Below are 25,665 nucleotides of genomic sequence, written 5' to 3'. Positions count from 1 at the left end.
GCAGGACGCCGCTGGGAAGAGGATTGAAACTTCTGCTCTGCTGTTGCAACCTCTGGCCTTGCTGTCCTGAATGGACCCATGATGGTGGCGCACAACGGGCTGATGTGATAATGCACGGGTCAATCAGGGCTGCATTGGCTATCGCAAGTTGATAGCTATTGCTGGATAAAAAAAGAGAAAGCCCAAAATAAAATGGATCCTCTTTAGTGATGTTTTAAAATAGTTCCAAATGTGCATGTTAAAATGTATTTTCTAATATTCTATTATCACTTTACTGCCAGTTCCTCTTTAAAGATGATATATGGAAATCATCACTGGACCATGATGTGAATATTGTATTCTGGTTGTTGATTGTAACGATGGGTATATTGATCTATATACTTGTTTAATTGAGGACAAGGCAGCAAAAATACTAAGGAGGCAGAAATAATCAAGACAGGTATTATTTCTGTTATGGTGAAACCTTCAAAAAGCGCAACAATAAAAAAGAAAATTACATTGAAGTGCCACTGTTTACAATACGTATTTTGTGTTTGTTCTGCAGTTCGTTGACTATTACCTAAAGCACACTTTTAGACCTTGTTCTACGTATGTTTTGGGGTTTCCCAATTATAACGAGTGCCAGCCAGTAACAAAGTGCAGAAATATAAATAGAAAGACTATTTGTCTGCCCTCTGTAGTCCTGTAAGGCAGAACAAATAGTACTAATTCCTTGGCAAGATACTGTAACTCATTTTGAATATCACTCTCCTTTACTGGGCAAAAGCGTTTGGCACATGCACACTTTTTATTTTGCTTATAACTGTACAGAAAGCACAAATAACACTGGAAAAGTTCCCACAGATCCCTGCTTTGATAATGTGTCGAAACCAGCTTATACAACTCTTAGACATGAGACAGAGAATCTCTGAGTCATTCTTTTCACTTTTTGAAAGTCTCCATATTTCCCCTGCTGATGAATTTGATGCATTGGCGGTAGCAGCTTACAATCCGTGTTTGCCCTAGCTTGAAAGACATGGACATGATGGCCATGCCGACAATAATGAAGAGTGAGGTAAGCATGAAGTACTTAGGGTGATTTGGCATAATATCGCCAAAACCGATAGTAGTGAGTGTAATAAAGCAAAAGTAGTAGGGGTCAAAGCCCTTGAAGTCTTCTTCCCAAAATGGCAAAATGAAACCGCCAAAGGAAATGTAGGCAATCACGATGAAAAGAATCAGTACAAAGGGTACATTCAGCGTTTCCATTCCATCCCCTAACCCTGTGAAGTCCCAAATGGCAAATCCTTTGGGTGGTAGTGGTAGCCGGTCTAGCTCTGGGCAGGAGAGGGTCCTGAGCAGTGGGCTCTTTCTAAGTAAATTCTCCCTGGCGAGAATCTTCTCAAAGATCTCTTTGTTGTTTTGGAGTTGGATGGACTTTTGCCGTACATCTGCTTGGCTGTGAAGTACCTGCCGGATATCGAGGGGCTCATGGATCACAACGTCATGGCTGTAAAAAAAGGTACCATCCTCCAGGGCCTGGTCGCTTGAGTCCCTTGCCCTCCTCTGAGCCTTCCACGGTGACCAGGTGTGGGAGCAGGACCCTTTGCAGAGGGTGTGAATGCGGATATAGCCCCTGGACATCAGCATAGCAAGGAAGTCTCCCACATCGAGGATGACCAAAAGCATGAGGGGGATGCCCACCATGGCATACAAGACGCACACCACCTTACCAGTCAAGGTAACGGGATAGATCTCCCCATACCCTGCAAAAACAATAGAGAAAATGGGCACTTTAGTACTTTGAAACAGGGGCAAAGGTAGGATCCGTGGATTAGCTCAAGTTGTGGTAAAGGGACAATCATGGACATAATGTACACTAAATGTGTACTTCTAAAACCAAAAATCATATTTAAGGTTTTGATTAATGGACCTGGAAATATAAAACCATGGCCTTAGTTAATATATTTAATATGTTGTAATTCCATTTAAAATTCGAGAAAATATTCATCACCATTTTGTTAAAATAGTATTTTTTTCATCATGTGTGGTCTGTAAATCAAGAGTTTACACATACACATACAACTTTGGATGTTAAAGGCTGTATATTAAGAAGTGGACAAAGTCCCAGTGATGTCACCCATTGGTTTGCGGACTTTGGTTTTGAAGCCTCAAGTTTGACATTTTGTCCGTTGGATGTCACTATTGTGGCTTTTTGGAACCAGAAGTGACACGAGTGGATGAAGTACAAACAAACTCTGAACAAGACATTTTTAGGCTACCAAAAAGGTTACAATTAACATTGTATGAACTGAAAACACACTGTGAAAGGATTAAAGTTCCGAGACGAAAACGCAGACAACTTTCAACACCAGACAAAACCATTGTGGCGAGCTGTCAATCACAAGGTAACCATGGCCTAAAGCAGTGGTTCTCAAATGGGGGTACGTGAAGGCACTCCAGGGGGTATGTGAGATTTTTTTTAAATAGATTTAAAATTAGCATCCATTCAAAAATTCTTGAAAAATAGTTATTTAATAAATATTCAATAAAATATAAGTGTAAGTTCATAAACTAAATTTTATATCCAGTATTCAATTTCATTATCCTAAACCAGGGGACGGTAACCCGTGGCTCCGGAGCCGCATGCAGCTCTTCGGCCCCTCTGTTGCGGCTCCCTGAGTCCTCCGTCCACACGGCGTTTACGCATCGTTTTCGAGATGATCTCCATCCAGACTTAAACGCCTGAAAACGAATATCACGTGACTATTCACGTACACTGGGCATGCAGTGGGTGCTGGTCCTACTGGTTTTCAAACCTACTGGTTTCCTTCCGTGCGTGTGTTGTGTTCGCGTAACAGCAGCAGCTGTTTTCTGTCTCTGTCGCCAGATTCGTCACACATTCACAAACATATTGCTGGAGATCTAAAAGCCACAGCTCATATATATTGCGGGGATTACGATTGTATAAGTGAGCACTACATCACAGCTACGTATGAAGAAATACATTTATGGGAAGATCGCATCAACCTGGATTCGAACTCTGTCGAGCAAAATAGTAATATATTCAAAAGCGCCCGCGTTACGCGATCCGCCACTTGCATTGTATGTCACGGTCTAGTGCCTTTCCCTACAAGTGGCTAATCGTGATCTGCAGACCTACGCCCTCTGTAAACTATCAATAGATAAATCCAAAAACAGAAAAGTCAGGGAGGAAAATAGAGTTTAATTCTGCGTGGACGTATTCATTTGCTTTCACTGCGAACGATGCTGGCTTACCTGTATGCTTGATATGTGGCGAGACATTTGCAAACAACAAAAAATGTTGAAAAAAAGAATACATATTATAATATTTCTGTTTTATTAATTTTTTTTTTTTAAGTTTTATTTTGAAAAATGACCGGATTCTCTCGCAATTTCATCCGCCTGTGGTTCTTGACACATGGCAAGACGCTTGTCTCGGTCATGTGATACGTTACCTCAAAAATTAAGCCCGCAAACTAGCGAAAATGAGTAAAACACTTTTGGAGAGCTTCTTTGCAAAGGTGAAAAGGCCACTAAGGAGACAGAAGAAGAGCCGACAACTTCCAAGGAAAAGAAAGCTTCATTTAACAGACAATATTAGGAGTCTAATTAAATATCAGGAGTATTTCTCACGTGCCAAGCCTGCTCTGCAGAATATGTGGTGACAGAGGAAGATCAGCTGCTGGAGATTGTAAATAACGGTGGCCTTAAAAGTATGTTTGAAACAACAACTCTGCTGGTGTTTTGGATTAAAATCCAGGCTGAATATCCTGAGATCACCACTAAAGCACTGAAACCCTGCTTCCATGTCACACATCCTCTTTGTGAAGCGGGATGTTCTGCAGTGAACGACAGCAAACAAAACAAAACGAAGTAGACTGGACATGAGGAACACACTTGGTGTCAAAAAAGACATAATCACGTTCAATTTGTCAAAAAGTTTAACATGGATTAGATTATTTTCAATTGCAAACTGGACACAGAGTCTAGATATAAAATCTTCATTGGTAACTCTTGTGTTAAAGTTTTAACCCATGGTAAAATTGAACGTGATTATGTCTTTTTTGACTTATCAAAGTCAAATGAACTCAACTTGATATCTCTGTGTTCTTTGCTGGTTAAATTCATCATTTGATGGCATTGCCATTTATGGTTTGCTATGTCCACATTGTGTATTTTCACCTCATGACAACATCACAAACGTTTGCCTCATTAATTTGCAGCGCTACAAAGATTTGTTTCGGAAACCAGCTGTATTCAAAAGTGCCCCGTGGTACACTTCAAAATGCTGCATGCTAAACGAGCAGTGCAGTCACCAGTTGATCTGGTTCCTCTGCTCTTAGGAGCGACTGCTGACTGTGTTTTAGATTTCTATGTATGCCTCCAATCTTTACGTCCTGCCTATCGTGGAATAAAGGCACTGCCTCAGCTTGCCAATTATTTTTCCACTCAATGATATGAGTTTGAATCCCGTATATACCTTTTAATTAATTTATTTGTATTTTTGTAACTGTGCTACAGAGTTCTTCTACGTAACACATGTTTCCACAAAACAGGCTCCAAAGACGATTATGTGTTTGTTTGTTTTTATATCAACTTTATTATTTCAAAGGAAGGGGAATTTGCTCCCTTCCTGTTTCAACACATAAACAACAAGCAAACGTTTTTCAAACTTGAGTGGACTAGTTTCCTCAAAAGATGCTCCAACGTCGAATCCGGTATGTTTTGACCAAAGACTATAAATGAGAAGGTTTGACACTGTATTGCAAAACTGAACAATGCGGCATTCACGAATTCTCTTCTCGTTTTTTAACAGCTGCCGTAGCTAGGACAACAACAGACGCATTCGGCTGAAGGTCGCCAGTTAACAGGGTCCCTGGTTGAACCGTAACACCGGTCCGTGAAAATATTGTCTAACATGAAGCCGGTCCGTGGCGCAAAAAAGGTTGGGGACCTCTGTAGTAGGGTATCCGCCTCTCGACACGAGGTCGGCACAGGTTAGACTTATTAGACAGGTTCTCTAAAGCCCACAGCCACATTTTTTCCAAAGTATTCAACAGGGCAATGGACCGAACTCCACCCTGCCTGTACGCTTTACACTCACACACAAATTCATATTAAAACCATGTTCTTTTCTTTGGTGAGACAGGTTAGGGAACATATTAACAGCAGAGTTTCCATTGGTAAGTTTACTTGAACCAGGTATAGGCCACAGTGATATTGGTAGGGAAATTGAGTGGGCCATGGCATGCAAATGAAACCGCCATCAAACAGAAGTTTAGTGTAGGCAGATATATTGTAGATATAAGGCAGGTTGAAGCTAAAGAGTATCTGCTCTTTGCTTGGGTGAGAGTAGGATGGCAAACCTCTTAAACACGAGCCCTATTTTTAGGCCTCTGCTCGAAAACTACAAGGTCTATTTCAATAATGTTGATGTTATAATAACAGAAACACTTGTGATATTTGATCAGATGTGTAAATATCAGTGTATATGTTACTGGTTAATACTAAATGAAGATGGCACACAGCTCAAATTGAACATTTTCAGGTTTGCCTGAAAGCACTTTTATTAATATTATTTATTTGAAATAATGCAGCTGAAAGCCTAAAAACTCTCCCAAATCATAGCACAACATGTCAGTAGTCTCACAAAAAAGATTTAGCTTTGATAAAGTGAAGCAAGCCAACGATATAGAGCTTTTAAGTATGGAGAGGTCAAGCGAGGTCAAGCCAAATTCTCATTTTGGAACCGGCTGTTGAAGCCGTTCTATTCTAATTTATATACTATATAACTATATACTTCACTTGTTTTATCACTAATAGTGTTCAATCTAACCTAACACAGCAGTTTGGCATCATGTTGAGAGCCAGAATCCTCTCTAAGGTGAACCATGGATGATTCTCGTCTGAGCTCCAGTCTTCATGTGTGTGTTGGAAGCTCAGGAAGCCTTATGATTGGTCAATTTTAGAAAATGACACCATTTTAGATGCGCCAGAGTCTTAGGAATGAGGTAGTAGAAGCCTGGTGTTGATTGACAGAGTCTTTAGCCAGTAAAAATAGAAAAAACGGCCCGCACCCTCAAGCCTAAAATTCCATTCGCCAAAAGTCTGACCCCCTCCCCCGGGGTCCCATAAGTTAGGTTGACCCCCCTTTCACCAGGAAACAGAGAAGAGAGACACAGGACATACGTAGGAGCAGTGTTTAGCCGGCAAACGGGGAATTATGCCGGTCTTTTTGTGATTCTTCGTAAAGGTAAGGTCCTGCTTGGATTTTTTTTGGGATAAGCAGTTTGTTGTTCTGGCTTTTGTTTTCTCACAGCGTTGTATTGGTTTCACAGAGAGAAATTCTGAAGATATCTCTGGCTTCTGTGTCGAATTCTCATGCTCTGCGATGTATTGCTCGGCCGTGTAGCCGTTAGCTTTGTGATGGAAAATCGAAGCGGAGTGCATAGCTCGCCGACTCTTGGCAACAAATACGTGATAATGTAGTACATCTTCTAGTTGCTTGTAATAGTTGTGTATAGTTGTGTTTGGAGTGTGTAAAAAGTGACTTACATGATAGTGTTGCTCAGATGTTGCTGTTTAATCTGGTATATAACATGTAAACATGCATTTTTTTAGCTCTCGATATGTAAATTCTTTCGAGGGGGCGTCGTGTACAGGAGGTTAAAGGTACGTTAGTCCAGGGTTAGAGAATTTTGTTGCCTGTTAGAGGTCTCAGAAGATGTATTATGCCTGATAACCCTGCATGGCCTAATGATGCATGCCATTTAGGTCTTAAAATACACACCTTGCAATCAATCAAGAAATGCTACTTTTTCAAAACAATGAACATTCATACAATGACACAATGTAAGACAACAATGGAACTATTGGAGCCTTGTCTTAAACCCTAATTATGCGGGCAATGAAGAGATGAGGAATGTTCCCAAATAACAGGACAACACAGAAGACAATTCACATCTAACCTCTAACAACCTCTAATAAGCTTTTTGTGGTGATGCAAAAAGCATTCTCCTCTGAGAGTGCCCTCTCTTCAGTGAGTTGTGGGCTTCCTAAAGCCGCTAGGCCATTAGTTGGCTTCCCTTCACCACTTATCATGTATCTGAAAGTAACAGACAAACTAATGTATCTTCACAAGGTTCATACGCATCAAACTTCTCATAAAAAAACATAGCTCCAGAAAGATAATAATTTAGTTAACAAATTATATTAAACATATGGAAGATAATTTACAAATGGATCACTAATAACTGAAACTAATATTAGCAAAAGTAAACTATTAAACATCTTAAGATACATTGGTAGCTAATGGGTTTAAGATTCCAAGCTAATACAACAGCCTGTCTGTGAGGCTGCACTTAAACGCAGTGGTATCTTGAGCTAAATACTATCATGCTGATGTTTGCATTACGTTCATCTTGAGGGGGACATGAATATCTGAACACAATTTCCCGACAATCCATCAAACATTTCTTGAGAGATTTCAGTCGACCAACTGACTGGGTCGAACTGCGACCATATTTTGCTGTTGTTTGGGACATTTCTGGGCTTGCTATTGGGAATTGAAACAGGTGTGAACTCTTTAGACACAGACAGGCATAGAGAGAGCAGGCATGTGGATGTGTTTATTTGTGCTTTAGAACGTAACTGTCTTGAAATAATCCAAAAATAACGTTTTATTCTTCTGATTACCAGCTTTGTTTCTCACTAACGTCGGCCCCTCTAGTCATTCACAATCTACCACGCTCGGCCGAATCTGAGCTCTCTCTATCTCTCTCCATTGCTCGTTGAGCCGGAGAGGACGAGCGAACCAGCAACCAACAATAGGCCAAATGCCAGAACATTTTGGTATTTTTATCTTAGCTTTCTTTTACTCAGTGGTGGGCCGTCAGGGCCAGCTAAGCCTTCTCTGCTGGCCTAAACAGAATCACAAAGTTATAGCTCTTTTATAATTTAATAATCTTTCACAAATACACTACATGTGTTATTTTTTTTCTCCCATTATCTTATTTTCTCATTGCACAGCTCCTGTCTTCCTCTGTTGCTCTGCTTCCAGCCTGCAGCTTGTTTTAAGGAGAGCTTTTATCCAATCAGATTCAGCCTCTGTGTCTCTATGTAAGGAGAGAGGCCTGAGGTCTCTAGGTAGACTTTGCAGTTTAAGTAAATGGGGACGATATTGTTGATTGTCATAGTCTTCAACCAATCAGATCTTCAGTTTGACATGTTGGGCGTATTCTTTTCAACTTCCTATTTTGCAAGGCAATGCCTTGCAAAACAATGCTTTCGATGTCTGCAATTGTGTTATCTGAGAGCGGGACTTTAGATACTTCGTTAACCACGTCAGGTCCAGGCATCTCGTTCACAATAGCTTTGCAGGCAGGTAGTATTAACGTCTCTGCCACAGTGTGTAGGCTTTTGGATTTGGCTACCAGTTCAGCTACTAAGTAGCTAGCTTTGAGAGCTTTCTCAGAAACATTTGTGGTTTTCCTCATAAAAGTGACCTGTTTCTCAGTTTGTGTGCGCAGGCGAACAAAATAATCCCTGTTCTTGTTTTTGTTTTTGAGCAAAATGCTAAAAATGTCAAGTCAATGTCATAACTTATTACATATCTTTCAACTTGAACTCTTACTAGTATACTAAGTTCTGCTAGCTAGCTTCAGCTTCACAACATTGACGCTAGCCCACTGACCAATCACACCGCACGTTAATGCTGACGTACTTGTAGACCACCTAGACAACTCTGGCACATCAAAGAATACGCCCAACATGTCAAATTAAAAATCTAATTGGTTGAACACTATGACAATCAACAATATCTTCTCCATTTACTTAAACTGCAAAGGCTTCTTAGCGGGCCTCAGGCCTCTCATCTTACCTAGAGAAATAGAGGCGAAATCTGATTGGATAAAAAATCTCCTTAAAACAAGCTGTGCTGGAAGCAGTGCTGCAGGCTGGAAGCAGAGCAACTGAGGAAGACAGTAGCTGTGCAATGAGAAAATAAGCTAATGGGAAAAATAATTAGAATACATGTAGTGTATTTATGAAAAATTATTAAATTACAAAATAGCTATAACTTTGTGATTCTGTTTAGAATGATGGCCCACCACATTTAGGCAACCAAAAAGGTTACAATTACCTTTCATGAACTGAAAACATACTGTGAAAGGGTTAAAGTTATCCAACGAAAAAATGAACAACTCCCAGACCGGAAAAAGCTGTGTTAGCAACCTGTCATTCACAAGGTAGCCACACTTTAAAGCATCCCCTGCTTTATGGTCTATTTGACTCTAAATAGACCATAATTTACTAAATGAACAGTATTGAAGAAGACTTGAAACTAGAGATTGAGACCATAAACTCATGTTTACAATGTTTACTGAGAAAATAAATCAAGTGAGAAGTAGAGTCATTTTCTCATATACTTTAAAACAGTATGACTTCTTTATGCAACCAGAGGAGTTGCCCCCTGCTGACTATTGCAAATACAACTAGAAATGCAAGTTCGAGGCACTTCTGCATTGGCTACACTTTTCCGAACTGGAGGGTGCTGCCTGACTGGGACAGTGGCACTGGAGGAGGAAATGAGAAAAGGTCCATTAGGTTCCTTATATAAAGGCATTTTTTTAATGGTCACATACATACCGGTACATACATGCAATTTGACATCTGCATGTAACACATCCTAAGCATTAGGAGCAGTGGGCAGCAACTTGGGTCTCAGTGTGTCACTTGAGGACACTTGGATATGCAGACAGTAGGAAACTGGGACTACTACCCACTGAGCACTGAGGTCGACCACTGAGGTCAAGAAAAATAGATGTGGTTAATAATGGATCTGCCCATGTTTTTGTTTAAGCCCTTCCAAACTGTTTATTCATCCAACATATCAAACTCCTGGATCGCTACAAAGCCACTCTCCTCGGCTGTTTACAGAAGCCGGTGATTAATCCACAACCAGCAGTAAAACCCAGACTGGATTCTCAGACTGACTAGACTGACTGACTGACTGACTCAGTGAGTGACTTTTTTCCTTGTCTAAAACAGAACTGAACTGAACTTTGTATGTTTTTTTACGAGTTGAACTGAACTTGATTTCATTTTCCTTTTTGAGCATGCACCAAAATTTACCTGGACAAAATCCCGTAGTGGAATTTTGAGTTGTTTTATTGTTGGTTATGGATTGTAGGATTTGGTGTTAGGTAAAACGTGACCAATCTTAAATGCCAGGAGAGAGACCCAGCTGGCACCCCTCAACACAGAAAGTAAAATTGGCATGATACACTTTCCTTTTCAAGTGTGAGGAAACTGTGCTGGAACCCTCTCAGAGACAGTGTCGGCAGTTCTAACCCAAGGCAAATTGACTGATTCTTGCTCCAGTATTTCATGAAGTTGAAGCCCACACAGTCTTGTGATTTGATGTTTACATTTCTCAACCAAATTGTCATCATCACTCAGAATGTGTTCCTCAGCTTCCGAATTGTTTGTTCCCAGAGAGCCTGGCATTAGTGGACTCTTCCTGACAGAGTTGCTTCAATATGCCAGTGGATTTGGTCTCTGTACGACTGCAGTAGGAGCTGTGTCCGCATTCTCGGCAATAAGTCAGACACGTTCCCGGTGGGTGTTGGCCTCCGCCAGGGCTGCCCTTTGTCACCGGTCCTGTTCGTGACTTTCATGGACAGGATTTCTAGGCGCAGCCGGGCGGTGGAGAACGTCAGGTTCGGGGGTCTCGGGATCACCTCTCTACTATATGCAGACGATGTGGTCCTGTTGGCCTCCTCGGATCGTGACCTCCAGCATTCATTGGGGCGGTTTGCAGCTGAGTGTGAAGCGGCGGGGATGAGAGTTAGCACCTCCAAATCCGAGGCCATGGTGCTCTGCCGGAAACCGGTGGATTGCTCCCTCCAGGTGGGGACGGAGTGCCTACCTCAAGTGAAGGAGTTTAAGTATCTCGGGGTCTTGTTCACGAGTGAGGGTAAGATGGAGCGGGAGATCGACAGGCGGATCGGTGCGGCTGCAGCAGTAAAGCAGGCGCTGCACCGGACCGTCTTGGTGAAGAGAGAGCTGAGCCGGAAGGCAAAGCTCTCAATTTACTGGTCGGTCTACGTTCCTACCCTCACCTATGGTCACGAACTCTGGGTCGTGACCGAAAGGACAAGGTCGCGGGTACAAGCGGCCGAAATGAGTTTCCTCCGTAGGGTGGCCGGGCTCAGCCTTAGAGATAGGGTAAGGAGCTCGGACATCAGGAGGGAACTTGGAGTCGAGCCGCTACTCCTTCGCATCGAAAGGAGTCAGCTGAGGTGGTTCGGGCATCTGATTAGGATGCCTCCTGGACGCCTCCCACTGGAGGTTTTCCGGGCACGTCCAACTGGGAGGAGACCCCGGGGAAGACCCAGAACACGCTGGAGGGATTATATCTCCCAGCTGGCCTGGGAACGCCTCGGGATCCCCCAGTACGAGCTGGAAAATGTTGCGGGCGAGAGGGAAGTCTGGGTCAGCCTGCTTGGCCTGCTGCCACCGCGACCCGACCCCGGATAAGCGGAGGAAAATGGATGGATGGATGGATTTGAGCAACCTGTTTGCTAGCAGGGAAGTTGGACTGTGTTTTCAGCAACACACCCCACTGGGGAGGATACATTCGCTCTACGCCCTCCTGCTTAAAACCTCTTGCACCCGAGAACCAATTGGGGGGCTAGAAGAGTGTACACATGTAGTACAAATCACTTCTGAGAACGAATGAAATGATATTTTAAAATATTTCAAAAATGTACATGACGAAGAGATTCTGATCAAATGGACTATGTAACCTATTTTAATCACTCAAAAACATATATATACAAAAAGTACTTCAAGGTACTACAAGTACTACCACAATTTCACCTATTTCTCACCAGGAGAAGGCGAGCAATGTTCTCCGTTATCGATCCCAGCCGCGATCTACGGGACTTTCACACACACACTTCATATCCAGGAGGACCAGCAGAACACACTGCATCGAACTATCGCCTCTAAATTATTCTACTTTAAACCATTAGAAAGTTACTATTGATCTGCCACAGATATCAACTCAGCCCATCATCATAAACATTGAAACGCTCCGTACCTTTTAGATGTTTCCTGGATGAAAATCGAAAAGAAAAAATTAATCCGTGCGGCCATTTCGCAGCAGTCTCTCTCCTCGTGCTGTGAAAAAAACTGAGTCTCTGACGAGCTTCTATGACGAATGAATAATAATTTCAATTTTGGCCAATGGGTTTGACCCATGGGGGCGGATCACAGTTTTCGATTATTTTATTGGCTTAAAATTCTGTAAACAACTCAAAGAACGAATGACTACACTGCCCAGAGTCTTACGGGTTCAAATCTGTGGGAATTGCGCAAATCGGCCAATCACAGGCTGTGTTAGGTTCAAACACATCACGTAAAACTGAAATTCTGACGAAAATGAGCCATATTTTACAAGTTTTTATATGGCCCAGGCTCTCAAAATGATGCCAAACTGCTGTATTAGATAGATTGAACACTATTAGTGATAAAAGAAGTGAAATATAGAGTTAGATAGTATTTAAAAGTACAATAAGACAGGGATATTTGATATGCTCCTTCCAAAATCAGAATTGATGTTGGCTGACCTCAGCTGACCTGTACACCGGCATTGATTTCTCAGGCATACTTCACTCTATCAAAGCCAAATGTTTTTTTAAAAGGACTGCTGACATGTTGTGATATGATTTGGGAGAGTTTAGGCCTGCCTGTGCATCATTTAAAATCAATAAAAGTGCTTTTTTAGGCACAAAAAAAAAGGCGAACTTGAACATTTTCAATTTCAGCTTTGTGTAACATTCGTTTCAGCATTTACCAGTAACATATACAATGATATGTACACATATTAACAAAGCTCACATTTATTTGTGTTATTTTGCCATTTAAATTATTCAAATAGACCATGTAGTTAGAGATTTACACTCTCTAGAGTTTGGGTATGACATTTTCGAGCAGAGGTCTCAAAATAGGCCTAGGGTTAATAGCGAAGGGTGTACAAAATAGAAATAGTAGTTAAATGTAACTCCACTTATAATAATGAAGCCCAGCAGGCCCCTATTCTATTCCTGTTGCTATTTACAAAAGGGAAATAAACAGCAGGTGCGCTGGTGGTCTATAGTGTGTGAATTCCACCTCCTGATGAGGTGGTGAGTAAGATTTATCTCAGGGTGCCAAAGAGGAGCCACGTTGGAGTCAGCCAATAGCGAAGAACATTAGAGGGCTACGCTGAAGTTACATCCATTGACAATAAGTATGTTTTAGGGGTACTTTTCTTTTTTCAAATGCATTACCTGACAGCATTGTCACGGTTTAGAATTGATTATTTAGCTCGGGAATAAATATTAACCAATACAACACAAGTTCGATACAAGAGTCTTAGATACGGCTACATTGTAAGAAAACAAGAGAGAGAGAGAGAGAGAGAGAGACCATGAAAATGAAATAATGACATGGGACTAAAACCAAAATTGGACTGAACCCAATTTATGTGTTCATCTCTTTCATTTTGCAGCTGGTGAAGGTGAAACTGCTGGGTGGCTTAACCTATAATAATATATTATGTATTGATACAATATATATATATATATATGGCATATATATATAAGTAAAGTAACTAAAGCTTTAAAATATGTAATATTTATATTATTACATTTTATATTCATATAATGAGTTAATGTACACAGACTATCAGACTTTATGCTGTTAGAAATATGTGAATAATGTATAACATACGCAAGGGTTCTGTTTGTGGACTTCAGCTCAGCGTTCAACACCATCATCCCGGAAATACTTCAACCTAAACTCTCCCAGCTCACTGTGCCAGCCTCCACCTCTTAGTGGATCACAAACTTCCTGACAGACAGGACACAACAGGTGAGTCTGGGAAAAATCACAACCATCACCCGGACTATCAGCACTGGCGCCCCCCAGAGATGTGTGCTCTCCCCACTGCTCTTCTCCCTCTACACGAATGACTGCACCTCAGAGGACCCAACTGTTAAACTCCTGAAGTGGTTACTGAAAAATGTATCGAAAAAAGTCGATGTTAATGTGCTTTCTTATTCTGTGACAAAAGTGTGTGGATATAGCAGTATAATCTGTCAGGCGATCGTTTCGACTACATTAGCTTTACATCTTTAGCTTGTTGGATAAATGTTAGCAAGTGCTAATAAATTCACATCGCTAGCTAAGACCTTCTAGCTAAGACCACCTGTACTCAGCTACTGTATCAAAGTAGTAATGAAATTGTATTGAATCGTTAACTGGTTACACATGCAGCCACTCATTATACCATCTATTCTGTATGAAAGCTCTAAGACAGGGGTGTCAAACTCATCTTCACTCTGGGCCACATCAGCATTACGGTCGCCCTCAAAGGGCCGGTTGTAAATGTAAGACTGTAAATGTAACTACTCCGAACATATTGGTAAATAACTGTCTCTGCATTTGATTATTCTTTATTCAAGTGTAAAAATATTGTACATGCAGTTATAGTGAACACAGCTGGAAGGATCATTGGTGCCTCACTCCTCTCACTCCCCTCCCTGCAGGACATATATGACACCCGCCTCACCCGCAAAGCGACCATGATTGTGCGTGACTCCAGCCACCCCTCACACAGTCTTTTCAGCCTCCTGCCCTCTGGGAGAAGATACCGGAGCCTCCGTGCTCGCACCACCAGACTATCAAACAGCTTCGTCCACCAGGCTGTTAGGAAGCGGAACTCTCTCCCTCCTCTCTTTTAAGACTCCTTATGTCTGACTGCTGCTAAATACAGAAGATTCGTTTTTTCTTAATATATATGTTGTCTCAAATGTTTTTTTCTATCTGTTTGCACTTTATTATCTGTATTCACTTACATGTTGGACTAGAGAGAAACGGTTTTTCAACTCTGTATATAAAGTACTGAGAAATTGACAATAAAGCTGACTTTTTGACTTTGACTTTGATATAAATGTAAACATATATTTAAGCACATTTCTGTTATAACTTTAATCCTTTTAATTTAGGGTTAAGAAACCCATATTACTCGATCAAACTTTTAAAGAAAATAGCAAAGACAAATATCAAACACAAGTTATTACAATAGCTTTGTTCAAAGCTTAAAATCCTTTGAAGGGTGCGTTTGCACAATTCCACGTGAAGTATTTCATGTGTTGTAAAGCCACGTTTAAAGAAGTCTTCAAAGTACTCACAATCCATTTATATGTCAAATGTAGGGTAACCTGTCAAAGAGCTGCTTCTATGACTGTTGTGTTTAAGTATCTCATAATTATGACTTGCTATCTCATAACTTCGACTTTGTATCTCATAATTTCGACTATGGGGAATTTTTATTATCAAGTCTAACTTTTAATTTTAATTTTTAATAAAAAAATATATCATATACACATACACACACCTTCATATTTGAGCCATCAACTTGCAGTAGCTATGACAATCATGTTGACTTACCAACTGTTGTGAATACAGTGCAGCAGAAGAACATAGAGCCAAAAAAATCCCATCTGTCAGGTCTCTGAAACCATATGGACTTGAAGCTAAGCATCTTAATCTCCACTTCCTTCACTATGTATGGAGGTGTGTAGGAGACGTTTTCTGAAACAAGAGAAAATATTAAAATGTTCAGTCTAGAGCAGGGGTGCCCAATACGTCGATCGCGATCGACCGGTCGATCGCGGAGGTAGTGCCGGTAGATCGCATGCCATTCAAAATAAATGTGATGTCCTCATGGCATTTGCCACTTGATTGACGTACAGTGCAGCCAGTGTGAGATCCCGTCTTTTCTAACACACGAGTCACCACGTATGCGCGATCAACAACGTGAGCTCCCGCAAAACTCCGCGTGCTAATTAGTTAACCTTCCAATTTATTTCTACTAAAGAAGCTAAAGCTGCAGCGCCATGATTTGGGGAACTTCCAAAACCTCGCGTCAGCGCTGGAGACACAACGGAAGGCGTGTGCGCAACTTGACAGTGCTCGCTACACAGAGCAGATTGACAAGTGTCTGTCAGAGTTTGACAAACGCTTTCAAGACTTTGCTTTACTCGAGCCAGTCGCTACATTTATGTGCTGCACATTTCCGGAAGATATTGAGGTTGATTCACTCGCATTAAAAATGTCAACGCTGTCAGGAGAGTTTTAGTAACCAAACATGAGGAAATGTGCCACCTTCTTGACTGCATTATTCGGCTCTACTTATTTATGTGAGTCAGCCTTTTCCCACGTGAAGAATATTAAGTCCAAATATCGTTCCACCATGACTGATGATCATAGAAGTCTGCTTGAGGCTGGCTACCAGCAGCTACTGTCCGGAATATTTAAACCTGGTTGATTCCATTCAGTGCAAGTCATCAGAGTAAGGTAATGACCAAAAATGTGCAGAATTGTATTGTGCCATAAGGGTTCATGCAGTTGTGCAAGGTGCGCCAATATATATTGTAAATATAAAGTATACTCAGTATATATATATATATATAAATATAAATAAATAGATATTTAGTATTTTTAATGTAGGTAGATCATTTTGACTTGGTCATTTTAAAAGTAGCTCGCAAGCCGAAAAAGTGTGGACACCCCTGGTCTAGAGCAAATTATCAACATCGAATAGTTCATTGATGTTATAGGTTAGTTTTAAAAGTTTGGTTGCACAGTGTTATCAGATATTTGTGGTCACTTACTGGTGAGGGTCTGGACGGTACTGACAATCTGACGAAGGAACTCATGGTACTCGTCCGGTAATAACGCGGGCTTTCCCTCAATGTGCTCGAACATGAGCGCACCCAGCGCTGCGTATGCAACCAGGGACAGACACAGCAGAAGGTGAGGAAAGAGCCTCCAGAAACGCCCTGCGCATTTTCTGGACTCGGCTTTAGCGCTGATTCCTCTCTTCACTGCCACTGACATCTTCTTCTTCTTCCTCCTCCAGCTGCACCGCAGTCCTTTCAGTCCGTGTGGAGAGCGGCTGTGCGTCCGTCAGCTTGGCTTTATGCTCCAGTACTGTGCGCAGAGGTTGCTGAGGCAGTGGACTGACACCACATCATCCATGTATTTCAATCACTGCGATGAAGCCTCCGGGGAGTGCGTTATTGACTCTAGTCCATTACATACATCCTCTGACTGAGCCTGACAAACCTTACACCCCCAGCATCATTAGACCACGCTTATTGTGATACGTTTTTGTTTTTTTGTTAATACTAAACTGAAATACAGCTGCAGCCAAAACCTAGACATAGTGACCCCCATTGCAAATATAGCAGTCAAGTCAACAAAAGTAAAACATGAGGAATTGAATGGGGTTTATTACATATACTAAAATCCATACAATTCCTTATATTTGCTTTTGTTGGCTTCTCATTGAGGTATATCGACTTACATCATTCTTCCAGTTTATTCCATCCATCCAACACCCAGATTGATAGCCAGTAGTGGAATAAGCCTAATCAATTCCTTTACAATTAAAGGACTAATAGTCTACAACCATGTAAAATAATATGCCTTAATTCAGCTTGATCCATTTTTCTTATGAAGTCCCACTCTCTGCAACAGCAGTTATGTCCCTTTAATCTCTAAAAACAAATAGTCTTGCCCTTTTTAAGCACCAGGGACAACAGGTGCTGCAGGATTTCTATATTTAGTGAACCATGTGAGGACCAACTGTGGGTCAGAGAACAACTGGGTCCCTTTATGTAAATACTTTGAGACTATTGAATTTGCCGAGGCATTGTAGATGAGATGCTACTAGGCTACTTTTAATTAAACCTTTTGAACTCTAGGCCTATTTTGAGACCTCTGCTCGAAAATGTCATACCCACACTCTAAGGGGCTTATCTCACTAACTACAAGGTCTATTTGAATAATTTCAATGGAATTATAACACTAACACTTGTGATATTTTTTTTTATATATGTACATATCAGTGTATATGTTACTAATTAATGCTGAATGAATATAACACACAGCTCAAATAAAAAAATTTCAGGTTCGCCTGAAAGAAAAAGCACTTTTATTGATTTGAAATGATGCAGTCGAAGGCTTAAACTCTCTCAAATCATATCCCAACATGTCAGCAGTCATTTTAAAAAAATTGGCTTTGATAGAGTGAAGTATGCCTGAGAAATCAATGCCGGTGTACAGGTCAGCTTTGGTCAGCCAACGTCAATTCTGATTTTAGTAGCAGCCAATATAGCTCTTTTATTGGACTTTTAAATACTATATAACTATTTATTTCACTTCTTTTATCACTAATAGTGTTCAATCTATCTAATACAGCAGTTTGGCATCATTTTGAGAGCCTGTGCTATATAAAAACCTGTAAAATATGGCTAATTTTCGTCAGAATTTCAGTTTTACGTGATGTATTTGAACCCAACACAGCCTGTGATTGGCCGATTTGCGCAATTCCCACAGTTCTGAACCCGTAAGACTCTGGGCATTGTAGTCATTCATTCTTTGACCGAATTTTAAGCCAATAAAATAATCGAAAACTGTGATCCGCCCCCATGGGTCAAACCCATTGGCCAAAACTGAAATTATTATTCCTTCATCATAGTTGGTCATAGAGACTCACTTGTTTTCATCGAGTAAAGAGAGAGAGCAGTCGCAAATGCAGGAAATGGATTCAATGGATTTCGGGCCAATTTTCTTCCAGAAAAACATCTAAAAGGTACGAAGTGTTTCAATATTTATGCTGTTAGGCTGTGTGTTGATCCGTGGTAGAATAATTGTAACTTTTTAACGGTGAAAAGTAGAAATATTCTGAAGCTACAGTTCGACGTAGTTTGTTGTGCTGCTCCTCGTGGATATTCTCTTTGTCTGAAAAGTGCCGTAGATCGCGGCTGGGATCGATAACTGTGAACATTGCTCGCCTTCTCCTGGTGAGAAATAGGTGAAATTGTGGTAGTACTTGTAGTACCTTGAAGTACTTTGTGTATATATATTTTTTTGAGTGATTAAAATAGGTTACATGGTCCATTTGATCAGAATCTCTTCATCATGTACGTTTTTTAAATATTTTAAAATATCATTTCATTCGTTCTCAAAAGTGATTTGTACTACATGTGTACACTCTTTGCCCCCTTTTAAGGGGGCTCTCTATTTTTAAGTTGTAACTGACAATAGGTAAAGTTACCCAGTTTATTGTGAAGGGAATCACAGTTTATTAAATATTCATAGGAGGTGGACTTACACATCATTTCTGCAAAGGCCATTTATCATTTAGACTTGATTTTGTGGTCTGACACTACATTATGAGTTTAATGATTGAGGGAATTGGCACTTTTTCAATGGGACACTGGCCCAACGCATTAGAGGGTGTGATCTAACCATAGTTACAACAATCACCATAATCGAACCAACACCTCTCTGATTTATGACAGGGCTGTTGGGCTAGATTTCATAATCGTAGACCTACTGGTTTTGATTGGTCAAAGAAGGAGACCAACATACTTAAAGCAGGAAACCTGGAATACAATATCAAATATCATATCATATGTTTTACTGATCATTGTGATAAATACATTCTTTCCCAGACATTTTTATCCGATAGAAAACATGCTGTACAGGATACTATGTATCAACAAAACAGTATGTATAGAAGGAAATTACATGTGTAGTTAAGGAATTATGGGTTAACAATCTTGGAACGTCTTAAGAAGTTGTACTGAAGGCATGAACTTCTGATCAACAATCTAGAGTTTGGGAGGAATTTAAAGAGTATACTGTGAGTATTTTTAACTACTGGGTATCTATCCTAATAATACTGTGTGACATCCTTGAGAGCTGCACACAGATCATAAAGGAGCGTTCACCATCAAAGTTGGTGATTGCTGGTGAAGTCAACTGAATCTTTCTTCTGTGGAGCTGTTTTTGAGGGATGCTATGGAAATGTTCGAACCCACACAGGCTCCGCCCTCTACTGGACTCTATGGGTAATACTCTCCTCCAATCACAAGCAGGTACTTGCCCAGGTGATGCAGCAGAGAAGACAGCTAGCAGCTAGCAACCTGGTACGACACCCACCTGTCACTCAAAGCGGCCACGCCCTCAATTATGTCTAACTTTCAGTCTCAATATAATTTAAACCGGTGATTTATATAGAAAGGTGTCATGAACAGAGATATTAGCTATAGCGAAAACGTTTTTTCGTACCAGACTGTAAAGACATAAAATTCTGCTGTAAAGTTGGACATTTTACCATGGGGATCTATGGGGATTGACTTGCTTTTGGAGCCAGTAGGAGTGGCCAACGTTGAATGCTGTGTGTTTACCAGGCAGCAACCACCGGTTCTGCAGAGTGAAGCCAATGCGGAAGTGTCTTTAAACTTGCATTCTCTCTAATGTCCACCAGGGGGCGACTCCTCTGGTTATATAGAAGTCTATGAGAAAATGACTACTTCTCTCTTGATTTATTACCTCAGTAAACATTGTAAACATGAGTTTATGGTCTCAATCTCTAGTTTCAAGTCTTCTTCAATACAGCATGATGTTCATTTAGTAAATTATGGTCCATTTAGAGTCAAACAGACCATAAAGCAGGGTATGCTTTAGGGCAGGGCTTACTGTGATTAACAGGTTTCTGCCGCTACCAGAGATGTATCCGGTGTCTCTACGTCACTCCTCCGCATTCCATATGGTAACTTCCGTTCATCGGTTGCAAAAAAGCCAAGAGGTCGACAGCCGTATTCCAAGATGGCGACGGTGAAATTGTCAAACTGAAGCCTTCACAACGGCAGTCTACATACCAATGACTACGTCCACTTCTTATATCTGGTCTATGGTGTTTACAAAGAGCAACGGACAAATCTAACATATTATACCTTTAACTTTTCAACTTAGTTGAACTACTACTATATATTTAACTAGCAAAAGTACATCAACCAGTGTACATTCGACAGTTACAATGAAAAGCTGTAAACACTGAGGGACTGTGATCGTGATCTGGAAAACATATTGACTCTTCTTTATATGTCTTTGCATGATTTTGTGTGTGATGTTGTTTGATGCTAAAGAATTTCCACATGGCTCTGCAGCCACCCAGGAGCTCCATGTTAGACACAACACTGATTTAAGCTACAGCTGCTAACATTTGTTAATTGACTGAGGCTGATGGCATGCCATTAGTTTTTAGGTATTTGGTCATACACCAAATGTGCATCAACGTCTAAGCCAAACTGTATGGCAATACATCAAATAGTTGTCAAGTAAAGTCATAGAAATAAACAATGTCACTCTCATGGTGGCATGAAAAGCTGGGGGTCAACAAAGTCATTCATAGTTTTAGTTGTAAGTTATTTTGAATCAACACATGGACAAAAACAGTGGTGTAGACTCATTTAGAAGCTGCTGTAGTGTAAAGATTATGAACAGGTTAGAATAAATACGATTCAAATGTCAGTTCACTGTGATAATGACCATAACTGGTGTAAGACGGGCGAACCACAGCACAGGGGAGGTCCAAGGAATGTTGGCCTCTCTCTCTAAAATAAATCACTTTAATATCTCTTAATGTCTGCTCAGCATCAGTGGAATAAACATTTTGGCTGGCATTCTGGATAACATAAACACCCAGCAGAAAGTCGTGCTGCTCTGGCCTCTACTCATCATATTAACAGCAACACCATACCAAAGCAGCTAGTCAGGGATGAAGCACAGTGATGTTGGCCCTGGCCCCAGACAGCACAGAGCTTTTAAAGGCAAACTAAGTCAGCTGTGTTTGTATTACTGTGACTTATTTTCAGATGAACTTGGGGGAAACCCTTCTTATTGCTAAATCACTGTTGACTGTGTTTGTATTTGAGGCAATATTTAAAAAGGCAATGCAACATGGTATAGGACCATACTGAAAACCATGTGCTGGTGGTCTCACACTGCTTGCTACCGTACAGTATGAACCTCGGAGCCATCACACGCCTTGCACTCGCAATATCAGATGACACTGATCACCAACATTTCACATTGCTACCATCTGGTCAGAGAGACAGAACACTTAGATGGAGACGAGCTTGCTTCAGAAGTTCGGTTCCTTCTGCAGAACAGCCCTGAACAATCTGCCTCACTGACACCGCTGATGCTAATGCTGAGCTGGGACAAACTAGTGCATACATGAAGACTGTATTCTGTTCATATTTGATCTGTATGTGTTGCTATGTGTATATCTGTAAGTTTTTGTGTACTGGCTGTGGAACAAATACATGTAAACTTAAATCAGTGTGGTTGCAGGGCTCTTACAGGTGAGTAGTGTAAATATTTAGCTTACAGATATCACCATGAAACTTCCAAAGTTGAGTACTTACATGAATACATTTATTTTTTTGTATTACAAATGTGAAAAATCTTGTGTTCAAAATGAGGCATTTTCTTATCAAATATGTGTTAATTTTCATACATTTCCAGAGAAGAAATCTGAACATTAGATAAAGGCAGGTTCAAAATTATTTTTTCATTTTGTTGACTTATTAAAGTCAAAGGTTTTTACTGAAGGAATTAGGATTACAATGTTACATAACATGCAGAGTCTGAGAAAAACGGCCTAGATTTGTACTGTAAAATTCCATGGATTTTAATCTCAAAACACTACAGGTGAATAGGGTAAAGATGTAACTAGAGATATCACGATACAACTTCCCCAGTTGAATTCTTTTTTTGTTTTAAGTTTTCTGACATGTTACGCTTTCATATACAAATGAGGGATTATCTAATGGTAACTTTTGGTGAATATAGGAGAAATGTACGCAAACGTAAAAACAAAGTAGTAAAATAAACACTGACATGTGAATTTTGGATGTTTTCTTTCCACTAGTCGGAAAAAAGACGTGTTATGGAGGCAAAATAGCGTAAAATCTCAAAATTAGAATGCAGGAAAAAATACACCTTAACAAACCAAGATAAATGTTTCAAATCAAAACTCCAGTAGAAACACATAATAAATGGGGCAGTTTTTAAAGCATGCAGAATGCAGCCCGGAGTTTCACTGAAAAACTGAAGGCTCTAGATTTATAGCTGTGTGTTAAGGGGTTAGCTACGTGCACAGCCTCTATAGCAGGCATGGGCAAACTACGGCCCGCGGGGCCATATGTGTTGACCACATTTATGGATCATAATTGTGGAGAATTTAAGAATTAAAAGCATTATTTAGTAGAATTTATAGCACCCCTAGTGGTGAATGAAATTGTCACAATGATGAGAATGTAAATTATGTTAAGAGTCACAATATATTTACTTATGGAATGTAATATAGGTTTACAGGATGTTTACTTATAGAAGATATTATATGTTTGCAATAAGTTTACTTGTAGGAGTCTTTTAACATAATCATTGGAAGTGTTGAACCAAAGTACAGTCACATCGTTATGGGGGTTCTGAGCCATGAGGCAGAGACATCAAAGGGGACACAGAGGTGCTGGACAAATGGCCAAGGAAGGAGGAGGAGAACCGGAGACAACTGAAGGGAAGCAGACGGCCATAAAACAGAGAGCACTCCTGGGTAAGACCATGCGGTCCCAGGTCAGAGGTGATGTCAGAGGTGATGTCACAAGGGGTCTAGCCATTGAGATGAGCAGTGGATCGATGAAGGAGGCGTCAGAGCGATTGGAAGCCAATCACTGACCCCAGAAGACGGCCTTTGTGTTTTACGACAGATTTCGGACACTTTCCGACCATCAAAGGACATAAAAGGACTGTTTGCGAGGACGTGCGCCGGGCCATGGTAGTTCGCTTTGCAGGATCCGACTTGGTCGGGCCTGTGAGGGGAGTTGCACGTGGTCTCTGCTCTCGAGATGCATACTATCGATAGTGTATTATAGATTATAATTGTCATCATCAGTTTACAGTCGTCATTGTTTAATTAAATACTGTTTTGAATTTGGACCGGATCGAGTTACTTTATGATGCGCCTGCGCAGAAAGAAGTAAACACAGCAGCGGCCTTGCGCTTCCTCCACCAGTTTCAGCCTCAACAATTTGGCGCCCAACGTGGGGCAAATGGGATTCTGAGAAGGCTGAGGAGACGTGGATCGGTGGACACTTTCGAAGTGCGCACGAACTAAAGGTACGCAGAGCCGTTTTAATAAAAATCTGCATAGGTAGACTAGGAAACTTAGGCGAAAGTGTCCCACGATTGATGTCTCCTGAATGCTGGACACGAGGAGGAACGCAAGCAGGTAAAGTAGAAATTTAGAGTGACTGTAATACTGTATGAGGTGCATTTGCAATCTGAAATACTTATTTAACTAGTGTTGTTAACGCTATGAGCTTTGGGCTCTAAATATTGTTGCGAAATCCTACCGGTGAGGTCCGTCAGAAGTACGGTCCGTCAAGAGAACGGAGCGTCAAGAGAACGCAAGCTTTGAAGAAGCTAAGATAGCTACGGGCTAATACGAGTGGCATAAGCGGCTCTGAGTGTCGAGTGAATTGAGTTGTAGCACGTATTGCGAGTGAATTACGTGGAATTAGCGACGGCTGTTTCATTGTCTCACGTTGGCGTCGTGTGATTGATGAAACGACGACTCTAACGGGAAGGGTACAAATTGTATACGAGCTTAAGAAGCCGAAACGAACGGTTCGCCAGAGGGCTAGCACTCTGGATGGAGGCTAGCCGCTCGAAAGCGCTATAATAACGCGTTCTAGGGAATTAAAACGACCAGTTCGCTAAAGGATTTTGCACTCTGGATGGAGGCTAATCGCTTAAAAAGCGCTATAATAACTGAGTTCTAGGGGATTAAGACGAACAGTTCGCCAGAGGGCTAGCACTCTGGACTGAGGCTAGCCGCTCGAAAGCGCAATAATAACTGAGTTCTAGGGACCAGTTCGCTAAAGGATTTTGCACTTTGGATTGAGGCTCAATCGCTTAAAAGCGCTATAATGACTGAGTTCAGGGGAATCTAATTTGGGGGTTGGTAATAGGTAATGAATGGGGCGAATTGTGCATTTTGTTTTGTAACAGCTGTATTTTGTGATAAATGTTGTAGTGTTGTTGAAAGTTGTGTTGTAAGAAAGGGTAACGTACGGTGTGAATGAATTGTTTGAAGCCTGGAGCTAAAGGCCTGCTCCGGTGCTTACTATAGATAGTTGGATAAACGAGGAGATTATAAAATAACCGGTGCATGTGGAGAAGTCAAAGCACGGTCTAGCAGAAATATAGTGTGTGAATTCGGCACGTTATTGAGTTCAAACTATGGTGCTTTGTGTAACGTTTTCGCCAGTTAGCTTAGCTTGTTTCGTTAGAAGACGAAGCGAGGTAGCTGCTAGCATTAGCTACAAGCTGTTTCCGGTCACATCCGGTTGAAAAACCATAGAAGAAGAAGAGAACTCTGCACAACTAGCGGTTTGGATGAGTAATTGCATGATGATTACAGAAAACTCCATTACCCAGAAAACCTAGAGATGAAATCTGTTTAGAACTGCAAAATAGTTAACTACAATACGCCACCCAGTAGATTGGTAGATCGATTACAAAAGTAAGTTTTTGATGACAAACTTGTAGCATTCATTGTTTTTGACTCTATAATCTTTTAACTTGCATAGTGACTTCAATTGTTGCTTAGTATCAATATAGCATTTTAGACTACCGTAGATAATTTTACATGTACTTGTACGATTGGTAATTAGTTTCAATTCAATA

General features: G+C 40.8%; 1 protein-coding gene across 1 annotated transcript; it reads right to left on the bottom strand.

Moving 5' to 3' along the window:
• Window positions 1-854: 854 nt before the first annotated feature.
• On the bottom strand, window positions 855-16,953 carry kcnk18 (potassium channel, subfamily K, member 18; the record flags this gene model as incomplete). The annotated part of the gene is made up of 3 exons (XM_079168554.1): window positions 855-1,745; window positions 15,502-15,645; window positions 16,728-16,953. The coding sequence occupies 3 exons, from the start codon at window positions 16,951-16,953 to the stop codon at window positions 922-924; spliced, it is 1,194 nt and encodes a 397-aa protein (XP_079024680.1). The 3' UTR covers window positions 855-921.
• Window positions 16,954-25,665: the final 8,712 nt, after the last annotated feature.

Source organism: Pholis gunnellus (genome assembly GCF_910591455.1).
Source record: "Pholis gunnellus genome assembly, chromosome: 11".
In the NCBI taxonomy this organism is placed as follows: domain Eukaryota; kingdom Metazoa; phylum Chordata; class Actinopteri; order Perciformes; family Pholidae; genus Pholis; species Pholis gunnellus.
This window is presented reverse-complemented; position numbering and strand designations above follow the sequence as displayed.